This window comes from Periophthalmus magnuspinnatus, chromosome 12, assembly GCF_009829125.3.
Source record: "Periophthalmus magnuspinnatus isolate fPerMag1 chromosome 12, fPerMag1.2.pri, whole genome shotgun sequence".
Classification (NCBI taxonomy): domain Eukaryota; kingdom Metazoa; phylum Chordata; class Actinopteri; order Gobiiformes; family Gobiidae; genus Periophthalmus; species Periophthalmus magnuspinnatus.
The window spans coordinates 13514387-13532710 of NC_047137.1; the positions used below are offsets into that span (position 1 = coordinate 13514387).

Here is an 18324-nt window from a genome sequence, read left to right on the forward strand (position 1 = left end):
GTACAAAATAGTAAAGTTTGGTGTGTGTAGGTGCCACTTTAAAAGATGAACTGTGTAACTTTTCCACCATCTTCTTGCGTCATGGTGATGTCATTGCTTTGCCTGGATGTTCCACAGTATGGCAATCAACAAATACATCTCGTTTTTATTTCTCAAGTCACGCACTCTTACTGCGAGTAGCCCCACTTCTCCACAGATCTGACCTGCAACTCGGCGTGGCGATGTGGCCTACTTGTATCAATGGAGATAGTTTGATTAAATATCACACTGTAGAACATTTCAGGAAAAAATAATAACATTTACATGGAGTCAAGGAGGTGGTGGACCCTCTACTAGAAAAGTTACATAGTGCACTATTAAGGGACGATGGATGTAAAAAGTATTTTGAGAAAACGGTCATTTCGATGTACCGTGTAACTCTGTGGCCGCTGTTGTTTTAATGACATAATTTAACATGGTAATAACACATTTAGTAGGTGTAAGTGCGTCCTGTGCCTGTAGTGTCTCCCCTTTAAAAACAATATAATATGCAGATGGTTGCTATGGAGATGGGTGAGGGTCTACCTTATAGGCCACTCGCGCCGGACATTTCTTCCCCAGACCGAGGGGAGGAGACATGTCCTGGAACATGTGGTACATATCCTGGTAACGGATGCGACCACTTCACCACGGCAACATGGAGGAGGAAAGGGGCGGGGTTTACGGCAAGACAGGAAGTGCAGGTTAAACCGTCACATGAGAGAAGAAGGAGACACAGAAAGCCTTGTTAATAAGGTTTCCAGGTTTGTCTGCGGGAACACCATGCATGAACGGACTCCTCTGCACGGGCCGGAGGGAGGGTCCTGGTGGAGAGCATTTGAAAACCAAGAGCGTGTTTCTTTAAAGGGAACAGCCACATCAATCTGAGACTTTTGAAGTAATCTGAAAAACTATAACCCAACTAAGAAATACGTTTAATATTGTCAAATGTGAAAGTTTTTCGAATCTCATTTCTAAAGCAGCAATATGCACATGATCAGGTTCAAGGATACCACTTTATAATAACTTAATAGGCTGCGTTTACATTGTAGAGCTTGATAATGTCATAATCTACGATGGTGAGCAAGGGCATGTGTACCTCTATGAGAAAATGGAGCTTTTTTTGACATTTACCAGACATAACCGGTGAACAAGGAACAATAACTGCAGGTGTTGCTCTGTCTGAAGTTCTGTTACTTAGGTTAGACTTTAAATGAGCTTTATTTTAATACAAAATGACGATAAAGTACTGAACTACAACAGGTGAGCTAATTTGTGCTGTTAAACAAACTAAAATAACATTAAGCCGCAGCATTAGCCAGCAATTTTGTGTTGAAAATCACACAGGCTGCAGAAAATTAGATGTTTGTATTTTTTCTTGAGATCTTAGACAATCGTAAAACATTTTCGGCTGCGCTCGCATGCTGTGCGCATTGAGTCTCCATGGTAACGCCTGAGCATTCCGCCACACACATACACGCGCAACACCCCCAGCGTGATGTCACTGCAAATTATCTATAGGTCAGGCTTATTATTTAACGCCGTTACCATGGCACCGGCGCCACGGCACAATGTTAAATCAAAGGTTATATATGATTACATTACAGCTACATATACGTTCTGATATTTTGGATGTCAAAAGCTTTATATGGTTCTTATATGGCATTATACGGTGCTCCGGAAGAAAAATTACAGTTATTAACCCTTCCGGCTTCTATCTGTCTCCTCTCATTATGGATATGGTCAAAAATTACTGCAATAAAAGGCTCATAAGGGCAGAGCTACAATATCAATACAACAAATATAAGGTACTGCATGCTAGCTAGATGAAAGCTAACAGTCACTTTTATTAAAATCTGAAAACATAAAATAAACAACCTATTAAACTTCAATGACTATCGACAGCTAGCGTGTTATAGCTATGTCCATTTATAAATACAGTCTATGATGGGGATAGATACGTTTATTGCTATACTGTGGAACTTTCCAGGCACAGCAATACCATCAACTAGGCGCTAGCTAGAGCACCTTTAATATGTGATAACTCTCAAAACTTCACACAACATACTGCTGCTTTACCCATTTAACTAAAACGATGAGAATGACGCACTGATAACCTTTAAAAGTCTACATTTTCAGTGGCCTGTCCCTTTAAGATGCCCTCCTGCATGCTAAAACAATGGCAGCAACCGGAATGACAACAATGCTAAGTTTACGCTAGCCCAGTCTGCGCTCTCCTCCCCCTTGCAGTGATGAGCCCACAGCCCCATCACCCTGACATCCAGCTGATGCCTTCACCAGAGCCGCACCGCTAGCATTGTTTGGGCCATACACGGTTAGCTGCCATCTTGTTAGTGGAGGATCGATGCTATTTTTCGGTTGGAGAGCCCATTAGGAGCCGAGGGGCCAAGTGGAGGTTCTGGTTCAAACCTTATAGGCCACTCTGTTGGGGCACTTCTTCCCCAGGCCGAGGGGAGGGGAGATAAAGCGCAACAGTTTGTACATGTCCCGATAGCAAATTCTCCCGCTGCAAAACAACAACACAGGGTTAGCAAGTTAGCATATGTTAGCATCTGTTTCGACTGGAGTGAGTTTCATCGCTGCTGCATAGCCTGTAAGAAATTAGTAAATCAATTAAAACACATTTAGAAATAACAATATTTACATTTACAGTTAAAATGTCTTCAAAATATTTATCTTGATTTGAATTGATTTGACAAATTTCATATTTTACTTTTAGATCATTTCATTGCAAAACTGAAAGAAAATTGGGCAATAATTATCACTTCACTGACAGATGTTTTAAAGGTACAATATGTAACTTTTTTGGAGGTGGCACGTCTCCATGGAAATAGATATTACAGCCAACGGAGCAACATTTCCATGGGAACAATCAGAAGATGGTCAAGTAAGAGTCAGGTTTGTGGAAATGCAAGCCACAGGACCACTCTCAGGACACATGTTTTAAAAAAATGTTCAATTTGCAATAAAACCAACCAAATAAAAAAATAATAATAATAAAAATAAAACAAAACAAGCTTTGATTTTGGCTAAAAAGTTGCACTGTTGCATTAAGAAAAATATATTTATTCAACATAAATATAATCTCAGATTTAAATAATTGAAATTACAAATCAAGACACAAATTCAAGTCATTTCAACTGATGAACATTTTGCATTAATGTGAAAACTGTGACTATTCTGTGAGTGTCTTATTGTTTTCTTGCAGAACACTGATGAGTTTCCACTATACTGAATATGGGTCAATTTCAATATAACTAATACTTAGCAACCGTTGTCACCAAGTTACCATCAGGTACCAAGAATCAGGTGCTTTTTAGAAACCATGAGTAACGAAACAAACATAAAAACACCTATACCTGATGTTTTTATTTTGCACTCTTCTCTTTCAATTCTCATTTTATGATTTGTTGTATTGTGATTTTAATGTCCTTCTTAATCCATAAAGCACTTTGAATTACTTTGTGTAGAAATCGTGCTGAACAAATGCACTTGCTTTTTTGCCTTGCCTGATTATAAACCACTTTATTGTCCGATAATCAGGAAGTGTTAGCATGCTAGTTGCCGTTACCGCGACGGCAAAACCTCACTCTGGTTGTGAAAAGTGCTTATAAACTCATTACGGTCAATAATTAAGTTGTTCTGAATGTCTAAGGTAAGTGAGAAATAACTTTGGACCACTGCAAACTGTTTAAAATGAAATGAGTTCTGTTTTTCATGGTTTTAAGACAGTTAAAATCTGGTACAGCACGTTTGAAATGATTAGTTGTTATATGAAAGGGTTGAAGGGTTTTTATTAATATGGTGCTTTTATTGAGTATACGAATGCAAAAAGAAAGTGCTTCTCTATCACACGTGTCCCTTCATATCTTTAAAACGGTGTACACCCTGTGGTTTGTCTGTGTCTCTATCTCCATGTGTGTAATGGGCCTCAGCGTGACAGAGCGGAGCCCGGGATGAGTTAGGCGTCTGCAGACAGCTCAGAGCAGCTCGTGTAAATCCACAGTCCTGGTTTAGACCCCTTCTGTGCTCTGTCATGTAGATTCCTCCTTCACTTCCATGTTTTCTCATATTCTACACGAGTCAACTTAAAGTGAACATCTTAAGATACAGTCACAAGGACCTGTATGTAGGTCTGTCACGATAACACATTTTGAAGCATTTTTTCCTCTTAACTGGGGCTGCGTCACAAGGGCAGCAGTCTAAGCACGGACTCCCAGACCTCCTTCACCCCAGACACTTCCTCCAGCTCCTACGATGGGATCCCAAACCGCATGATATACAACTAGAAAAACACTGCAATAAATGATAATATTGAACCTACTTTATAACACTGACACAAAGCAGGATAATTCAAGTAAACCAATTTAGAAATATACTGTATCATTAAAAGGCCTGAGCTGCAACAAATACATCTCAGATCGAACCAATAATTAGCCACTGAAGTTGTTTATTCTACCCTCTACAGTTCAAATCCTGCGTCACGAGCATTATTCCATGGAAACTGAAAGTTAAAATCCTTCTTTTTGAACATTCTCCAGCCAACAGAACAAAATGTCCATGGAAATAAGTGGAAGTTGGCCAAGGACAAGTCAAGTTTGTGGAGATGCAATGTTTTTATACGTTTTTCAGTCAAAGAAAAACAGCCAAAGAGCTCGTAGTCGTTCGTGGTGAGGGGCAGAGCTTCTTACAGCCTTCTTGAGATGTTTTCAAAGCTGCCTTTATATTCTCAATAACAACTTAAGGCGTTTTTGACAAATCGAAGTCGTGCAAAGGCTGAGTTCTATATAGTTCTAAAGTGCGTCGCCTCGCTCTTCTAATGCATCTTTACAGCAATTCTACTGATCTGCTTTATCGCGAGGCTGCTGTATGTTCACTGTATGCTCTCAAGGACCTGTCAAGTTGTCAAAGATCTTACAGCCTTTGGTACATTTTCCCAAGTGAATTCTGTTTAGTGCAGAAGTGTCATTTCCCAATGGATTTAAGCAACTTTATGACTCAAGCTTCTGCACAAATGGGATTTGGGACAGTTTATCAGCCAGCATTGTCTCACAGTTATTTCTTTTTTATTTTCATTTTCGAGATGCCTAAAATAATACATTTTCGTATATTACGCAAAATTTACTCTTGTGAGCTTTAAGCCATGTTATAGTGTTACTTCATTAAAAACATACCTGGAGTTGCATTTTGTTTGTTGTTGTGCAAGTAAAAGTTTATTATTAATAAATAATCTGTCTGCATCTGAAAAACTTAAAATGATCTGTTCCAAATAAATGCAACTTTTATAGGTGTATAGGTTTTTTTTCTTTCTCACGTGAATAATATTACACAGTTTTTACTGAATTATAAATTAAATATAATGGCAAAGCATTCTTATATATGTATATATATATATTGTATTTCATGTAAATAGTCTGCACTCTTACAGCTTTAAAATAGACATTTCAGTCACAACTCAACCTGTGTTGCCAGTGCCTTGACCTGCAGATAGAGACACATATAACTTACCTAATAACCTGCTCAGAACCTCCAGAATTCACTTACTGAGATACAGAGGCTGCACTAGCACTGATTCATGATTGGCTGCAGGTGCTGGGGTTTATGTAGTGACCCTTCAGATCAGAGAGAGTCCTTTTAGATTTAAACCAGCAGGATTTCAGCCTGAGAGTCTCATTTGGGTTGCCAATGCTGAATCCAGTTGGAGGCTCATTCTGCTTTCTGATTGGATGTTTTTGTAACTACAAATAAATGAGCATTACGATTATTGTCAGTAAAAGGTATATTTGTTTGAACATATTTACGTCTTATCTGGGCACACAGAGAGGTCATTCAAAATCAAAATGTAACATACAGTTGCCTTAACCATTCAACCGTAGGCTTTTAGTCGCCTGCTCTTATCTTTCCTTTAGTGCAACTTGTGAAGAGGATTAGTGAGCGTATTGTGGATTTTTCCTAACACTAGCACCCCCCAAAATAACTCCTCTCCACCCTCTACACACCCCACCCTGCTCCCAAGGCTGAGCTCCTGTCACAAAGTCATCCAGCCCAAACGCACAATACGCCGCTCTCTTTTTTGTCACACATATTTTAACATCTCACAGAGGAGGAGGGTGGAGGTAGATGAGATTGGTTCATTGTTTGATTATGGAGCAAAATTTCCCATTGATTTTTCCCATAGACTTTTAATATATTAAAAGGTGCCCTGTGTAAACTTTTTGGCGGAGCGTCTACCAAAGATATGTTATTGCTTTGCTTGGAATGTTCCACAGTAAAACATTAAATCTCCATGGAAACAAGCATGCGAGCCCACTAGACTGAGTTACAAGGCAGATCTGTGGAAAGGTGACTCCACTCAAAGTAAGAAAACATGATTTTAAGGTATTTGTTAAGCAATAAAAACACTTGCAATTGAATATATGTGGGACAATTAAGTTTAATATCATACTACGGAACATTCCAGGCAAAGCAATGACATCTCCATGGAGACAAGCAGGTGGCATTCCTCCCAACATGTTACATAATGCACCTTTAAGAGTTTAAAAGGCACAACGGAGGCTGTTAGTGATACGGTTTACAGTGGTCCAAAGTTATTCCTCATTTACCTCACGCATTCTGAACATCCTAATTATTCACTGTGATGAGTTTATAAGTGCTTTTCACAACTCTGACAGACCGGAGACGAGTATTGCCAAACACTGCTAACACTTAACATGCTAACTCGCACTTCCTGACTATCCGACAATAGAATGCTTTATAATTAGATGTAGACGGCGTAAAGCGAACTTATTTTGACCTCAGCAGCTGCTTAGACAATATATCTGTAAAAATGGTACAAATCACAGTTATGGAGAGGCAATGTGCACTCAAAAAGCTCGATTTTTTAAGTTTTGTCAGTTTTACAGCAAGGTGGCAGGAGATTATTAGGCAGAGACATTGGTTAGCAGTTCAAACCTGCTACTGGCACTGCATAATGTTGTTGTGCAATTGGACAAGATAGTTCTGCAAACGTTTGGGTAGCTTGTCAAGTGCTACATACAAAAATCTAGTCTTTATTACCAATATATATTCAGTTGAAGTTGTCAGGGCAACCCCACACACTACATCAAGATTGGGATTAAACCAGAACAAGGCTTAGTTACTTCACCAGGACTAGGACAGCACCAGTGTGAGCCTCCTTGATAGCAGGTTTATGCACCAGATGCTAAGTAGCAATCAGTCCGGCAAGGTGGGGAAATGTGTCTTGCTCAATGACACAATAACAGTGCGCTTGCTCTTGAGTGAGGTTTGAACTGGTGACCATCCAGATGTTCAATCAAACCTGTACTATTCAAAAGAAGTCGATTAAATTCTACACAGGAAAAAAATGGACAAAAGTTGAGGCGTCTTCTAAATCTGGAAGCAGAGATCTGAGGGGCCAGAGAGACAGCGGGGCAGAGGGGCATGGGGTATGTGAGGTTTAGGGGCAAAGGGGCAGAGGGGCTGTGGGGTAGGGGGTCTTAGGGGCAGAGAGAGGGGACTTACCAGGCGCCAGGGTCGTACTCTGCCCACACGCGGATGAACTCGTCCAGATGGTGAGGGCCCAGGATGGAGGCGTCTCGGGTCAGGTACTCAAAGTTATCCATGATGACCGCCACAAACAGGTTCAGCATCTATGGGCAGAAATATAAGGAAATGTTCTCAATGCGCTGTCTAATGTAACGCTAATAAGTCTAGTTAAATTAAATAATTGTATGAAAATATTTATAAAAAATATCTGGTTAACAATTAAGATGCATTCATGAAACAAGGATAACATATATATATTAAAAAAAATATTAAAAACAGTACAAATACTTTAGATTCTTATGTGCCGACCTCTGTTTATTTAGTTTCGTCTGTCTTCCTCAGAAGCGTCACCTGACCTTTTTAGCTGATTTAAACTGATTTTGGCATTTCAGGAAGATGGAAAATCGTCTCATGGGATGGGACAACCCTAAGGTCACAGGCACGGAGAGCAGCAAGTACCATCATTGGATCAGGGAGGCCACTGAGATCCAGAAACGCGCCCACCATGCTGTAAATCAGCATGAGGGGGCATACCAACTTTCTCACACCTGGGATACAGCTGTGAAGAAGTCTGACTGCAGATGGCGCTGTAATCCCGCTGCTCCAAGTAGGAAGACAGCGGCAAAATCTGTTTAAATGAGCGTCACAGCAACATCACAGCCCAAACAGTCAAGGTATGACATAAACAGAGGTCTGTACATAGGAATATAAAGTATAATCAATACAGAAGACCTAATAAACCTAATCAGACTATAAATAAAGCTGCCCTCACCAGGAAGGAGCAGAGAAAGATAAAGGAGACAAAGTAGAAGTATGCAAAGTCACTGCCACACTCTTTGCCCGAGCTCCCAGAGAGGTGGTCACATGGGCGGTTACTCAGGCAGGCCAGCATGATCTCCTGCCACGCCTCCCCGGTAGCACTCCTGAGTGTAAACAAATAAATCAACAGATAAATAAAAGCAATAAAGGTTTAAGTTATATAGATTAGACAGGAGTTGTGCGCTGACCTGAAGAGGAGAGTCAGAGCCTGGAAAAAGGTCTGGAAGTTGTTGTGCTGGTTGATTTCAGTTTCATCATTCAACTCAATGTTTCCAAAGACCTGGGGAAACAGAAAGAAAAAGGTGAATGCATGACTGTTATGAAATATTTAAACAAATAAGGTCACATCATAAACTAATGCTAATCTGAACATTCAAAATACCCCACAGCAGTATACACATTAGACAACAAACTCAAGCATTCAAGCGCTCACTACTTAACACAGTAATTGAGAAACGTGGTGTACTTACACACAGCTAAGTATAATATATGCTAAGTGTGTAAAATGAGCTGTTTTGCTGAATGCTGACAGCTGCACAGTGCTCTGCTCACTTTGCAGCTACAGTGAGTTTAGAGATTGTGTTGCAATGATGTAAACTGTGGGTAAGTGTGCACCTTATGCAATCTATAGCAACAGCGTAACCGCACTGCAAGAGCTGTGAGATTATATACCATCCACACAGTTTAAACGGTTTAACTGCTTAAACTGTGTCCGTGTGCTGAGAGCCCAGACCGACCTGCATCCCGATGATGGCATAGATGAAGAAGAGCATGGCGATCAGGAGGCACACATATGGCAGAGCCTGAGGACAAAACACACACACATTTAAACATGACTCCTGTGGGCAAATAGTACAGAATAATAATACAGAGAGATAAAAGCAAACCACTACGGCTACATTTAAGACACATCAGTTTTAGAAATGGGTCATTTAACTATTACCCATCAATTAAAGTGTAGTTTGGAAAGGATTGCCGTCTTCTCTTCTTCTCTGTAGTTTGGTTATAATTAATTCATTAAAAAAGTTAAGCTTATCTACGTGGAAGAATAGGAATGTAAACATAAAGTGATTTTTATTTGCTTGTTTATTATCGCCTGGTCACCTCACCGCAAAGTAACCATGGATCAGTTCACATTATTTACTGAGTAGCTGATAGATTCACAGTGTTCTGACCTCCTCCTCTGTGTGACTGCAGACCAAATCCGTGTGTTACCTTGAAGGACTGCACAAAGGTCCAGAGCAGGATGCGAATGGTGTAACCCTGTCGCAGCAGCTTTATGAGCCGCGCCGCTCGGAACAGACGCAGGAAGCTAAGGTTAATCATCTTATCCTGAAAAAACAACACACATATCAAATTTGAAGAAGTTCAACAAAAATAAACACGACAGAAATACAACAAAATGTTAATATGTACTGCTAAAACATGAAGTTTTGAGATATAACAGAAACTACAGGTTTGATTTGAAGTGGGGAGAAACACCTAAACTCCACCCAAAAACACATTTCAAAGCTGCTAAACTGGAGGACTAAAGAAAAGAGTGAAAATGGAGGAGGGGCAGGGTCTGGACATATGTGAAGTGTGATCGGTCTAACAGATGACCACACTTCAAACTCTGCTCCTGCAGACAGGTGTTTGCGATTACACAAACTGACTGTGATCAGGGCAGAGGTGTGTGAAGTATTTGAAATTGGCAATTGACACCGGAGCCAGGAAACACAATTTGGTATAGATTTTTTTACCACAAAGCTGCAAATGTATCTAGTCTGCACTAACATTGTCAAAAAAGAAACAACCTACTTAGTAAGCTGTATACACAGTTTAGTAGCAAAAAAAGTTGATTTAGTGTCTAGTACCATTTTAAGATGTGAGATAATCAGGACTGTTTGCATAAATAACAATGGTGACATGAGCATCAGACATTAGAATGATTTAAAATGTAAATATCTTCAGTGACTGGACAAAACCTTCATATTCAGTTGTCTCAACTTTCAATTCAATTTGATTCATTTAATTAATTTCTTATTAAAACAATAAAATAAAAATGGATTTTAATATAAATTTCCAAAATATAAATGAAACATACTTTTAATCATTGTCATTTAACATAAAAAATTCAGTACAGTCCAAATTGTTCCGTCTGCTCCAAACCACATGCTTTTACTGACAGAGGATTGGCTGTAGACAAAACTAGGGCTGTCCAAGGTACTGAAAATCAGACACTAACTGGTACTAAATCTAGTATCAAATCTAGACACTCATTTGAGCAGGTATTGTACATTGTGACAACACTACTGTAGAGCTCTTCACTAAAAAGACCCAAGCTGATGACTGACGATTAGACATAACTAGCCTCTCCTAAATCTCCTTTTAAAACCGTTATGGGCAGCTCTTTTCAAACTCCCAGTAAACTGTATTCTTACTTAACACACTGAACTGTTTACGTCTGCATCGCCTGCTATTCCTGAACTTAATGACTTTATATTTACAACCCTTTTTCACAGATCTTACACAACCCAAACAACAGACCTGCTTCAGTGTCAGGCCACGTGACACTTCAGAAATGCCCCCCGAGGGAACTGAGCACGACCAGAGAAGCCACTTACCGTCTGGAGGCGAGACAGCAGAGCACAGCAGAGGCAGAGGCAGAGGCAGAGGATACAGGGCCAGCAGAGCAACATGGAAAAAGCACACACACACACACACACACACATTCACACACAGAGAGAGGAGACACAAGCAGAGCAGTGACCACAAGCACAACACTGGTCTACAGATAAGCACGTGTACGATGTAACTAGTATGAACATGATTTGTCAGAGTAAAGTCAGTTATTAATTGTAAATAGTTTGCACGTTTCTAATCTAAGTCCTTATCTTATTTTTAGTAAATTTGTGAATTTTCAAATCAGAATTCAGTCCATAGTGTGCATTTTTAATCCAGAAGCACATGTAGACTAAAATGTTAACTGCTAAATTAAAAAAATAAAATGATATATTTCAGAAGTTGTACAGGTCTAAACTACAGACTGTATAAAGTCACCCATAGCGTTCAGCTCCAGTCAAATGAAGCTCATCGAGGCCGAGGAGGATTTGGAGCCAAGTTAGATGCCATATTTGGAATTTCTACGCTAGCGGGAATGACGTCTGGGAAAGAAGGCGCTTGATTTGCCTGTTTATATGTTCATATCTTGATTTACAGACAAAATAGTAAAATTAAAATACCAGGTTCATGTAAAGCGGGTTAGTACGAACATTTTAAGAACAAAAAAGATGAGACAGCAGCAGTATTTCGATAAAAGTTCTTACATTAATACTTGAGTAAAAACAATGTTAGCTGCTTTGTTTTTGTAGCCAGTCGATTCCAATAGACATGCTAAATGTATAAAGGCACTTTTACTGTGAAATTCTACACCTGACGCAAAATCAAACGTCTTGGTTTATGTATCTAATAAAAAGGACGTAAAACAGAACGAGCTGGTGCTATGTGACTGATTTTTATACAGAAACTGTCTCAGCTGCTTTAGATTTGAGGCCTGAGAGACGATAACAGCAAAAATACAACCGTAACAGCACACATTAATAATAATAATGATGGAAATCAGTCATAAAATGTATTAAGTTTATGGGGATAATTTCAGCATATCTGGCTGACCTGCAGTGCCTTATCTATCTATTTATCTATCTATCCATTCATTCATCCATCTCTCTTTATCCATCTCTGTCTGTCTATCTCTCTCTCTCTTTAACCATCTGTCTGTCTATCTCTCTCTCTTTATCCATCTGTCTGTCTATCTCTCTCTCTCTCTTTAACCATCTGTCTGTCTATCTCTCTCTCTCTTTATCCATCTGTCTGTCTATCTCTCTCTCTCTTTAACCATCTGTCTGTCTATCTCTCTCTCTTTAACCATCTGTCTATCTCTCTCTCTTTATCCATCTGTCTGTCTATCTCTCTCTCTTTATCCATCTGTCTGTCTATCTCTCTCTCTTTATCCATCTGTCTGTCTGTCTCTCTCTTTATCCATCTCTGTCTGTCTGTCTCTCTTTTATCCATCTCTGTCTATCTCTCTCTCTCTTTATCCATCTGTCTGTCTCTCTCTCTCTCTTTATCCATCTCTGTCTGTCTATCTCTCTCTCTTTATCCATCTCTGTCTGTCTATCTCTCTCTCTTTTTATCCATCTCTGTCTATCTCTCTCTCTTTATCCATCTGTCTGTCTCTCTCTCTTTATTCATCTGTCTGTCTGTCTAACCATCTATCTATCCATCTCTCTCTTTATCCATCTCTGTCTGTATCTCTCTCTCTTTATCCATCTCTCTGTCTACCTATCTATCTATCCATCTCTCTCTTTACCCATCTATGTCTGTCTATCCATCTCTCTCTCTCTCTCTGTCTGTCTATCTATCCATCTATCTCTCTTTATCCATCTCTGTCTATCTATCCATCTCTCTCTCTTTATCATCTCTGTCTGTCCGTCTATCCATCTATCTCTCTTTATCCATCTATCTGTCTCTCTCTCTTTATTCATCTGTCTGTCTACCTATCTATCTATCCATCTCTCTCTCTTTATCCATCTCTGTCTGTCTATCCATCTCTCTCTCTCCTTATCCATCTCTGTCTGTCTATCTATCCATCTATCTCTCTTTATCATCTCTGTCTGTCCGTCTATCCATCTATCTCTCTTTATCCATCTATCTGTCTCTCTCTCTTTATTCATCTGTCTGTCTACCTATCTATCTATCCATCTCTCTCTCTTTATCCATCTGTCTGTCTATCCATCTCTCTCTCTCCTTATCCATCTCTGTCTGTCTATCTATCCATCTATCTCTCTTTATCCATCTGTCTGTCTATCTATCCATCTATCTCTTTATCCATCTCTGTCTATCTGTCCATCTCTCTCTCTCCTTATCCATCTCTGTCTGTCTATCTGTCCATCTATCTCTCTTTATCCATCTGTCTGTCTATCTATCCATCTATCTCTCTTTATCCATCTGTCTGTCTATCTATCCATCTATCTCTCTTTATCCATCTGTCTGTCTATCTATCCATCTATCTCTCTTTATCCATCTCTGTCTATCTATCCATCTCTCTCTCTCTTTATCCACATAGTGCCTTTAAAATACATAAAACACATACATAGGACAAAGTTTAACCTTTCCTGAATAGCTTTAGAATTATTTTTTAAATCTATATTAGTATTATAGTTTAGTACTGTGACAACCCCTGACCTTTCTACAGCGATGTGTAGACTCACCTTGACCTCAGTGACCAGGATGTCCGTGATGGAGCCCAGCACAGTCACAAAGTCAAACACGTTCCACGCAGCACTCAGGTAATTCTGCAACAAAAACAATAAGGAACTTTTTCAATATCTGGTGTTAGTCAAAAATACCTTCTAATATAAAAAAAATGTAAATGATCCTTTTTAGTTATTGCCAAATGCCTTCACAACTGGATGTCTTTAAAATAGGCTCTGGGCACAGCAACATGCTAGCTAGCTTACTGTGTTTTAAAGCTAACAGTCACTTTTATTAAAATCAGAAAACATAAACAAATAAACAACCTATTAACATTCAAATCCATTAAATAAAAAATAAAGAATACCCAATTATTTGTAGAATACTTCAGTTTATGGTGTTGTTTTAATATTTATTTTGCCTCAAAATTAGCATTAGCGTTAGCATTGAGACACAAACATCTCTTTTTCTAAACACAGAAGTGTCGCCTGGTGAAGTATTCATTTTCTTTAAGTTGTGTTTAACATGTTGTGAGTGACATCCACCTGTAGTTCCCTGTTCACTACCTGATCTTTAAATATTTATTAATTTTAGCGTGACTAGGCAAAAACCTCATGAAGATAACACTGGACAGGAAGTAGTGATGCTAATAGTGAAGTTGTTGTGCACAGAGCCAGTTGTAACTTGTAAGTATGCAGGAGATTTGCACTTAAAATTTTAAAATACGAAGCAGCTGAGGAGGTAGATGGTTCTGCTGCTGGTGGGGAAAGCATGTAACGAAAAGATCAGAATAATGAAGGAAGTGCAGATGAATATTGAGGATAGTAGGCTGTGATTGGCTGACAGTGAGAGAAAGGAGTGACGAGAAGGAAATACAGATTTGCTGGTTAAATATGTGCGGAAATTTCACAAAATGTAAGACCTATACTATATTATGGTTGAGCTGTTTTTTCTTATAAGCATTACAAGTGTGTTTACATTGGGAATTTAGCTTTAATAATGGGATTCTGTTTGCATTTTAAACATGTCCAGAAGAAATGACAAGAAGACTGACAAACTAAGACGAGAATCACGTTTCAGAACATGTTTGTACAGAGCTAAACTACAGGGTTAACAGTTTTTATGCAGAATAAGACAGGAGATTTTGTTGTTTGTGGAGGAAATTATGGTACTTCAAAAACTACAGTCTTTGTGCTTTGCTAACTGCGTCCATTTAAATTATGATTCTGACTAGCATTGTAAGGTAGTAGTGCACGAAAGTCATAGGAGAGATGGGAATACTCAAAATATCCAGGCAGTTTGTTAGTTGCGCTTGTTTATAAAATACATAGTGACAGTCTAATCTACATTCAACGCAACACAAAAACTCTAAACCCAGGCTGCCATCTTTCTCATTTCTGTCCGTCTCTTGCAGCCCATATTACTAAATCAGCTAACTAGCAACTTTACTTTTTAGACTTTGAACAAAAGGTCCACTGACACATTTAGGGCAGGGTCTTTTTTTTGTATATTTCTGGCCAGGATCCCACAGCTAGACACTGCAGAGAGTGTGTGAGATTCAGCTGTGAGTGGACACACAGCTGAACAGGTGGAGCCTAGTGGAGTGTGAGAAAACCTCTTTACAAAATGGACCTGGCCAATGGAGCAGAGCCCGGGTCTAACGCCTCGGTGACACCCAAGAGGAGAGCTCCACTTCTGCCATGTATCCCCCACACCTCACTGCACTCAGATATTACTGGAGACTGTGGACTTAATATTTCATGGCCATTTTTACAAAAGATGTTAATATAATTTTGTTAAAAGTGCGACTGCAGTAAGACACCAACTCATTATAGTTTTACCTTTTATTGTTGAAAATGCTATAATCACGGAAAACAACTTATTAATATGTCAAATACTTTCGTTTATGATCCTCTGAGTTTCCCTTTCCTTTGCTCTCCGCGCTAAGTCACTCCACCTTCAGAGCAACATCACAACACATCACATCAGGTTTGTGAAGTTGTAGTGTATTAAAGTTTAAACCATCTTTAAAGGGCATATGAGAGGGGTTCATGTTTTAATTATGACTTGGTTTGGTGGGTTTGTACCCTTGGTAAATATTTATCATAGTTTTACACCAGCTAAGCGCCAGTTTGTGGAAAAAAATAGTTGAAAATAAAAGTCCTGCTATGTCATCAACACAACATTTTCATCCAAAATGCAGGTACAATTAAGGAACACATTTTTTTCAACATTGATTAACAACAAAAGGTGCCGTCATCTGTTTTTAATAAGTCTAATCATAACTATTCTCTACCTAATTTAAACATCTTTTGGCTCTTGATAATTGCATGGAATTATCTAGTTGTTATTTGTGTGACTTGTATGTTTGTATAGAAACCAACGCCAGCTGCAAACCAATTCTACCTGCTGGTATAAAAAGGTCCAACCAGGAAGTAAACTATAAACTTTACCAAAATACAAAAGCTACAAAGAAATAGGTAAGACGTTTTTGTGAAATCCTATATACACTAAAATATTAAAAAAGCTTAAAAGAACTTCCATTTCACTAAAACAATTTGACTCCTTTCCATTTGACTGAAGACCCAACATTTACTGTATATTATAACACGAATTACACTGAGACCACACAAAGATGGCCGCCGTCTCATATACAAACACAGTGTACATGTGTCCTCTACGAGAGACCACACAAACATGGCCGCCGTCTCATATACAAACACAGTGTACATGTGTCCTCTACGAGAGACCACACAAACATGGCCGCCGTCTCATATACAAACACAGTGTACATGTGTCCTCTACGAGAGACCACACAAACATGGCCGCCGTCTCATATACAAACACAGTGTACATGTGTCTGTCCTCTACGAGAGACCACACAAACATGGCCGCCGTGTCATATACAAACACAGTGTACATGTGTCCTCTATGAGAGACCACACAAACATGGCCGCCGTCTCATATACAAACACAGTGTACATGTGTCCTCTACGAGAGACCACACAAACATGGCCGCCGTCTCATATACAAACACAGTGTACATGTGTCCTCTACGAGAGACCACACAAACATGGCCGCCGTCTCATATACAAACACAGTGTACATGTGTCCTCTACGAGAGACCACACAAACATGGCCGCCGTCTCATATACAAACACAGTGTACATGTGTCTGTCCTCTACGAGAGACCACACAAACATGGCCGCCGTGTCATATACAAACACAGTGTACATGTGTCCTCTATGAGAGACCACACAAACATGGCCGCCGTCTCATATACAAACACAGTGTACATGAGTCCTCTATGAGAGACCACACAAACATGGCCGCCGTCTCATATACAAACACAGTGTACATGTGTCCTCTACGAGAGACCACACAAACATGGCCGCCGTCTCATATACAAACACAGTGTACATGTGTCTGTCCTCTACGAGAGACCACACAAACATGGCCGCCGTCTCATATACAAACACAGTGTACACGTGTCCTTTGTGAGAGCAGTGTGGATGTGTGTGCTTGTGTCGTACCAGTGGCCCAAAGGCGATGATCTTCAGGATACACTCCAGGGTGAAGAGCGCTGTGAAGACGATGTTCAGGTACTTGAGCATGGACTCGTACCAGTCTGGAGCTCCATAGAACTGTGACCACAAGACACAGGAACACATGGTCAGGGAGGAACTGCACATCACTGTATTAAGGCGCGGAGGTGCAGGGTACAGTGGAAATGCCCTGATACGCTCTTAAAATAAAGGTGCACTGTGTAACCTTCCTGGATGAGGGTCCACCGCCTGCTTGTCTACATACGTACACGTTATTGCTTTGCCTGAAATGTTCCACAGTATGGCATTAAACACATCTATCTTGCATTTCTTCAATTTACATTTTTTCTAACAAAATAATATTCTTGCTTCACCATGGCATCCCGTACTTTGAAAAGATAAAAAATAAAAAAAAATAAAAAAATAAAAATAAAAATAAAAATAAAAATAAAAATAAAAATAATGCATCCTCTGACACACTGACACAAACCTAATCCGTATTACAACCTTTGAAACCTTTTTTTTTACCTATCTATACTGACACCATTCTGATTTGGGACTATATATACATGCTAGCTAACTCACTGTGTCTCAAGCTAACAGTCACTTTTATTAAAATTGGAAAAAAAATCTATTAAAATTCAAATTAATTAAAATAAAGACGACCCAATTATTTTTATATGTAGAATACTTCAGTTTGTGGAGATGTTTTAACATTTAATAAGCCTCAAAATTAGCATTAGCGTTAGCATTGAGACACAAACAAGCGTCCTCCGTCAGTGACATCCACCCTCATCTGCCTGTCGACTGCCTTATCTTTAAATATTTATTCATTTTAGCGTGACTCGGCAAAAAACTCATAGAGATAACATTTGACAGGAAGCAGTGACGCTAACATTTATTAAAAAAATACAACATTCAAATATAACATAGAAGAAAACCTGATAAATGTTACTTCTGCCCAGTGCAGTCCTTAGGTGCAGAAAGGACTGTGAGCAGACAGAGAGGAGACAGAGAGGAGACAGAGAGCAGGCTGTGTGGACCCGTGTGGACAGTGTGACAGATAGGGGGAGCACACTGTTGTGATTGCACACTTGATTTAAGGTGGCTGAGTCTGGCTGCTCTTGTCTCCAGAGGGAAC

At 39.4% G+C, this 18324-nt stretch overlaps 1 protein-coding gene across 1 annotated transcript in view; it reads right to left on the minus strand.

Moving 5' to 3' along the window:
* Nucleotides 1-18324, minus strand: part of cacna1bb (calcium channel, voltage-dependent, N type, alpha 1B subunit, b) — a 194469-nt gene that overhangs the window by 20678 nt on the left and 155467 nt on the right. The window contains exons 34-42 of the mRNA XM_055225690.1: nucleotides 17172-17282; nucleotides 13656-13739; nucleotides 11168-11173; nucleotides 9619-9735; nucleotides 9141-9206; nucleotides 8592-8683; nucleotides 8357-8507; nucleotides 7561-7688; nucleotides 2449-2545 (exon numbers count right to left, since the gene is read on the minus strand). Coding sequence (XP_055081665.1) covers nucleotides 2449-2545; nucleotides 7561-7688; nucleotides 8357-8507; nucleotides 8592-8683; nucleotides 9141-9206; nucleotides 9619-9735; nucleotides 11168-11173; nucleotides 13656-13739; nucleotides 17172-17282 — 852 coding nt within the window. The remainder of the gene's footprint in view (nucleotides 1-2448; nucleotides 2546-7560; nucleotides 7689-8356; nucleotides 8508-8591; nucleotides 8684-9140; nucleotides 9207-9618; nucleotides 9736-11167; nucleotides 11174-13655; nucleotides 13740-17171; nucleotides 17283-18324) is intronic.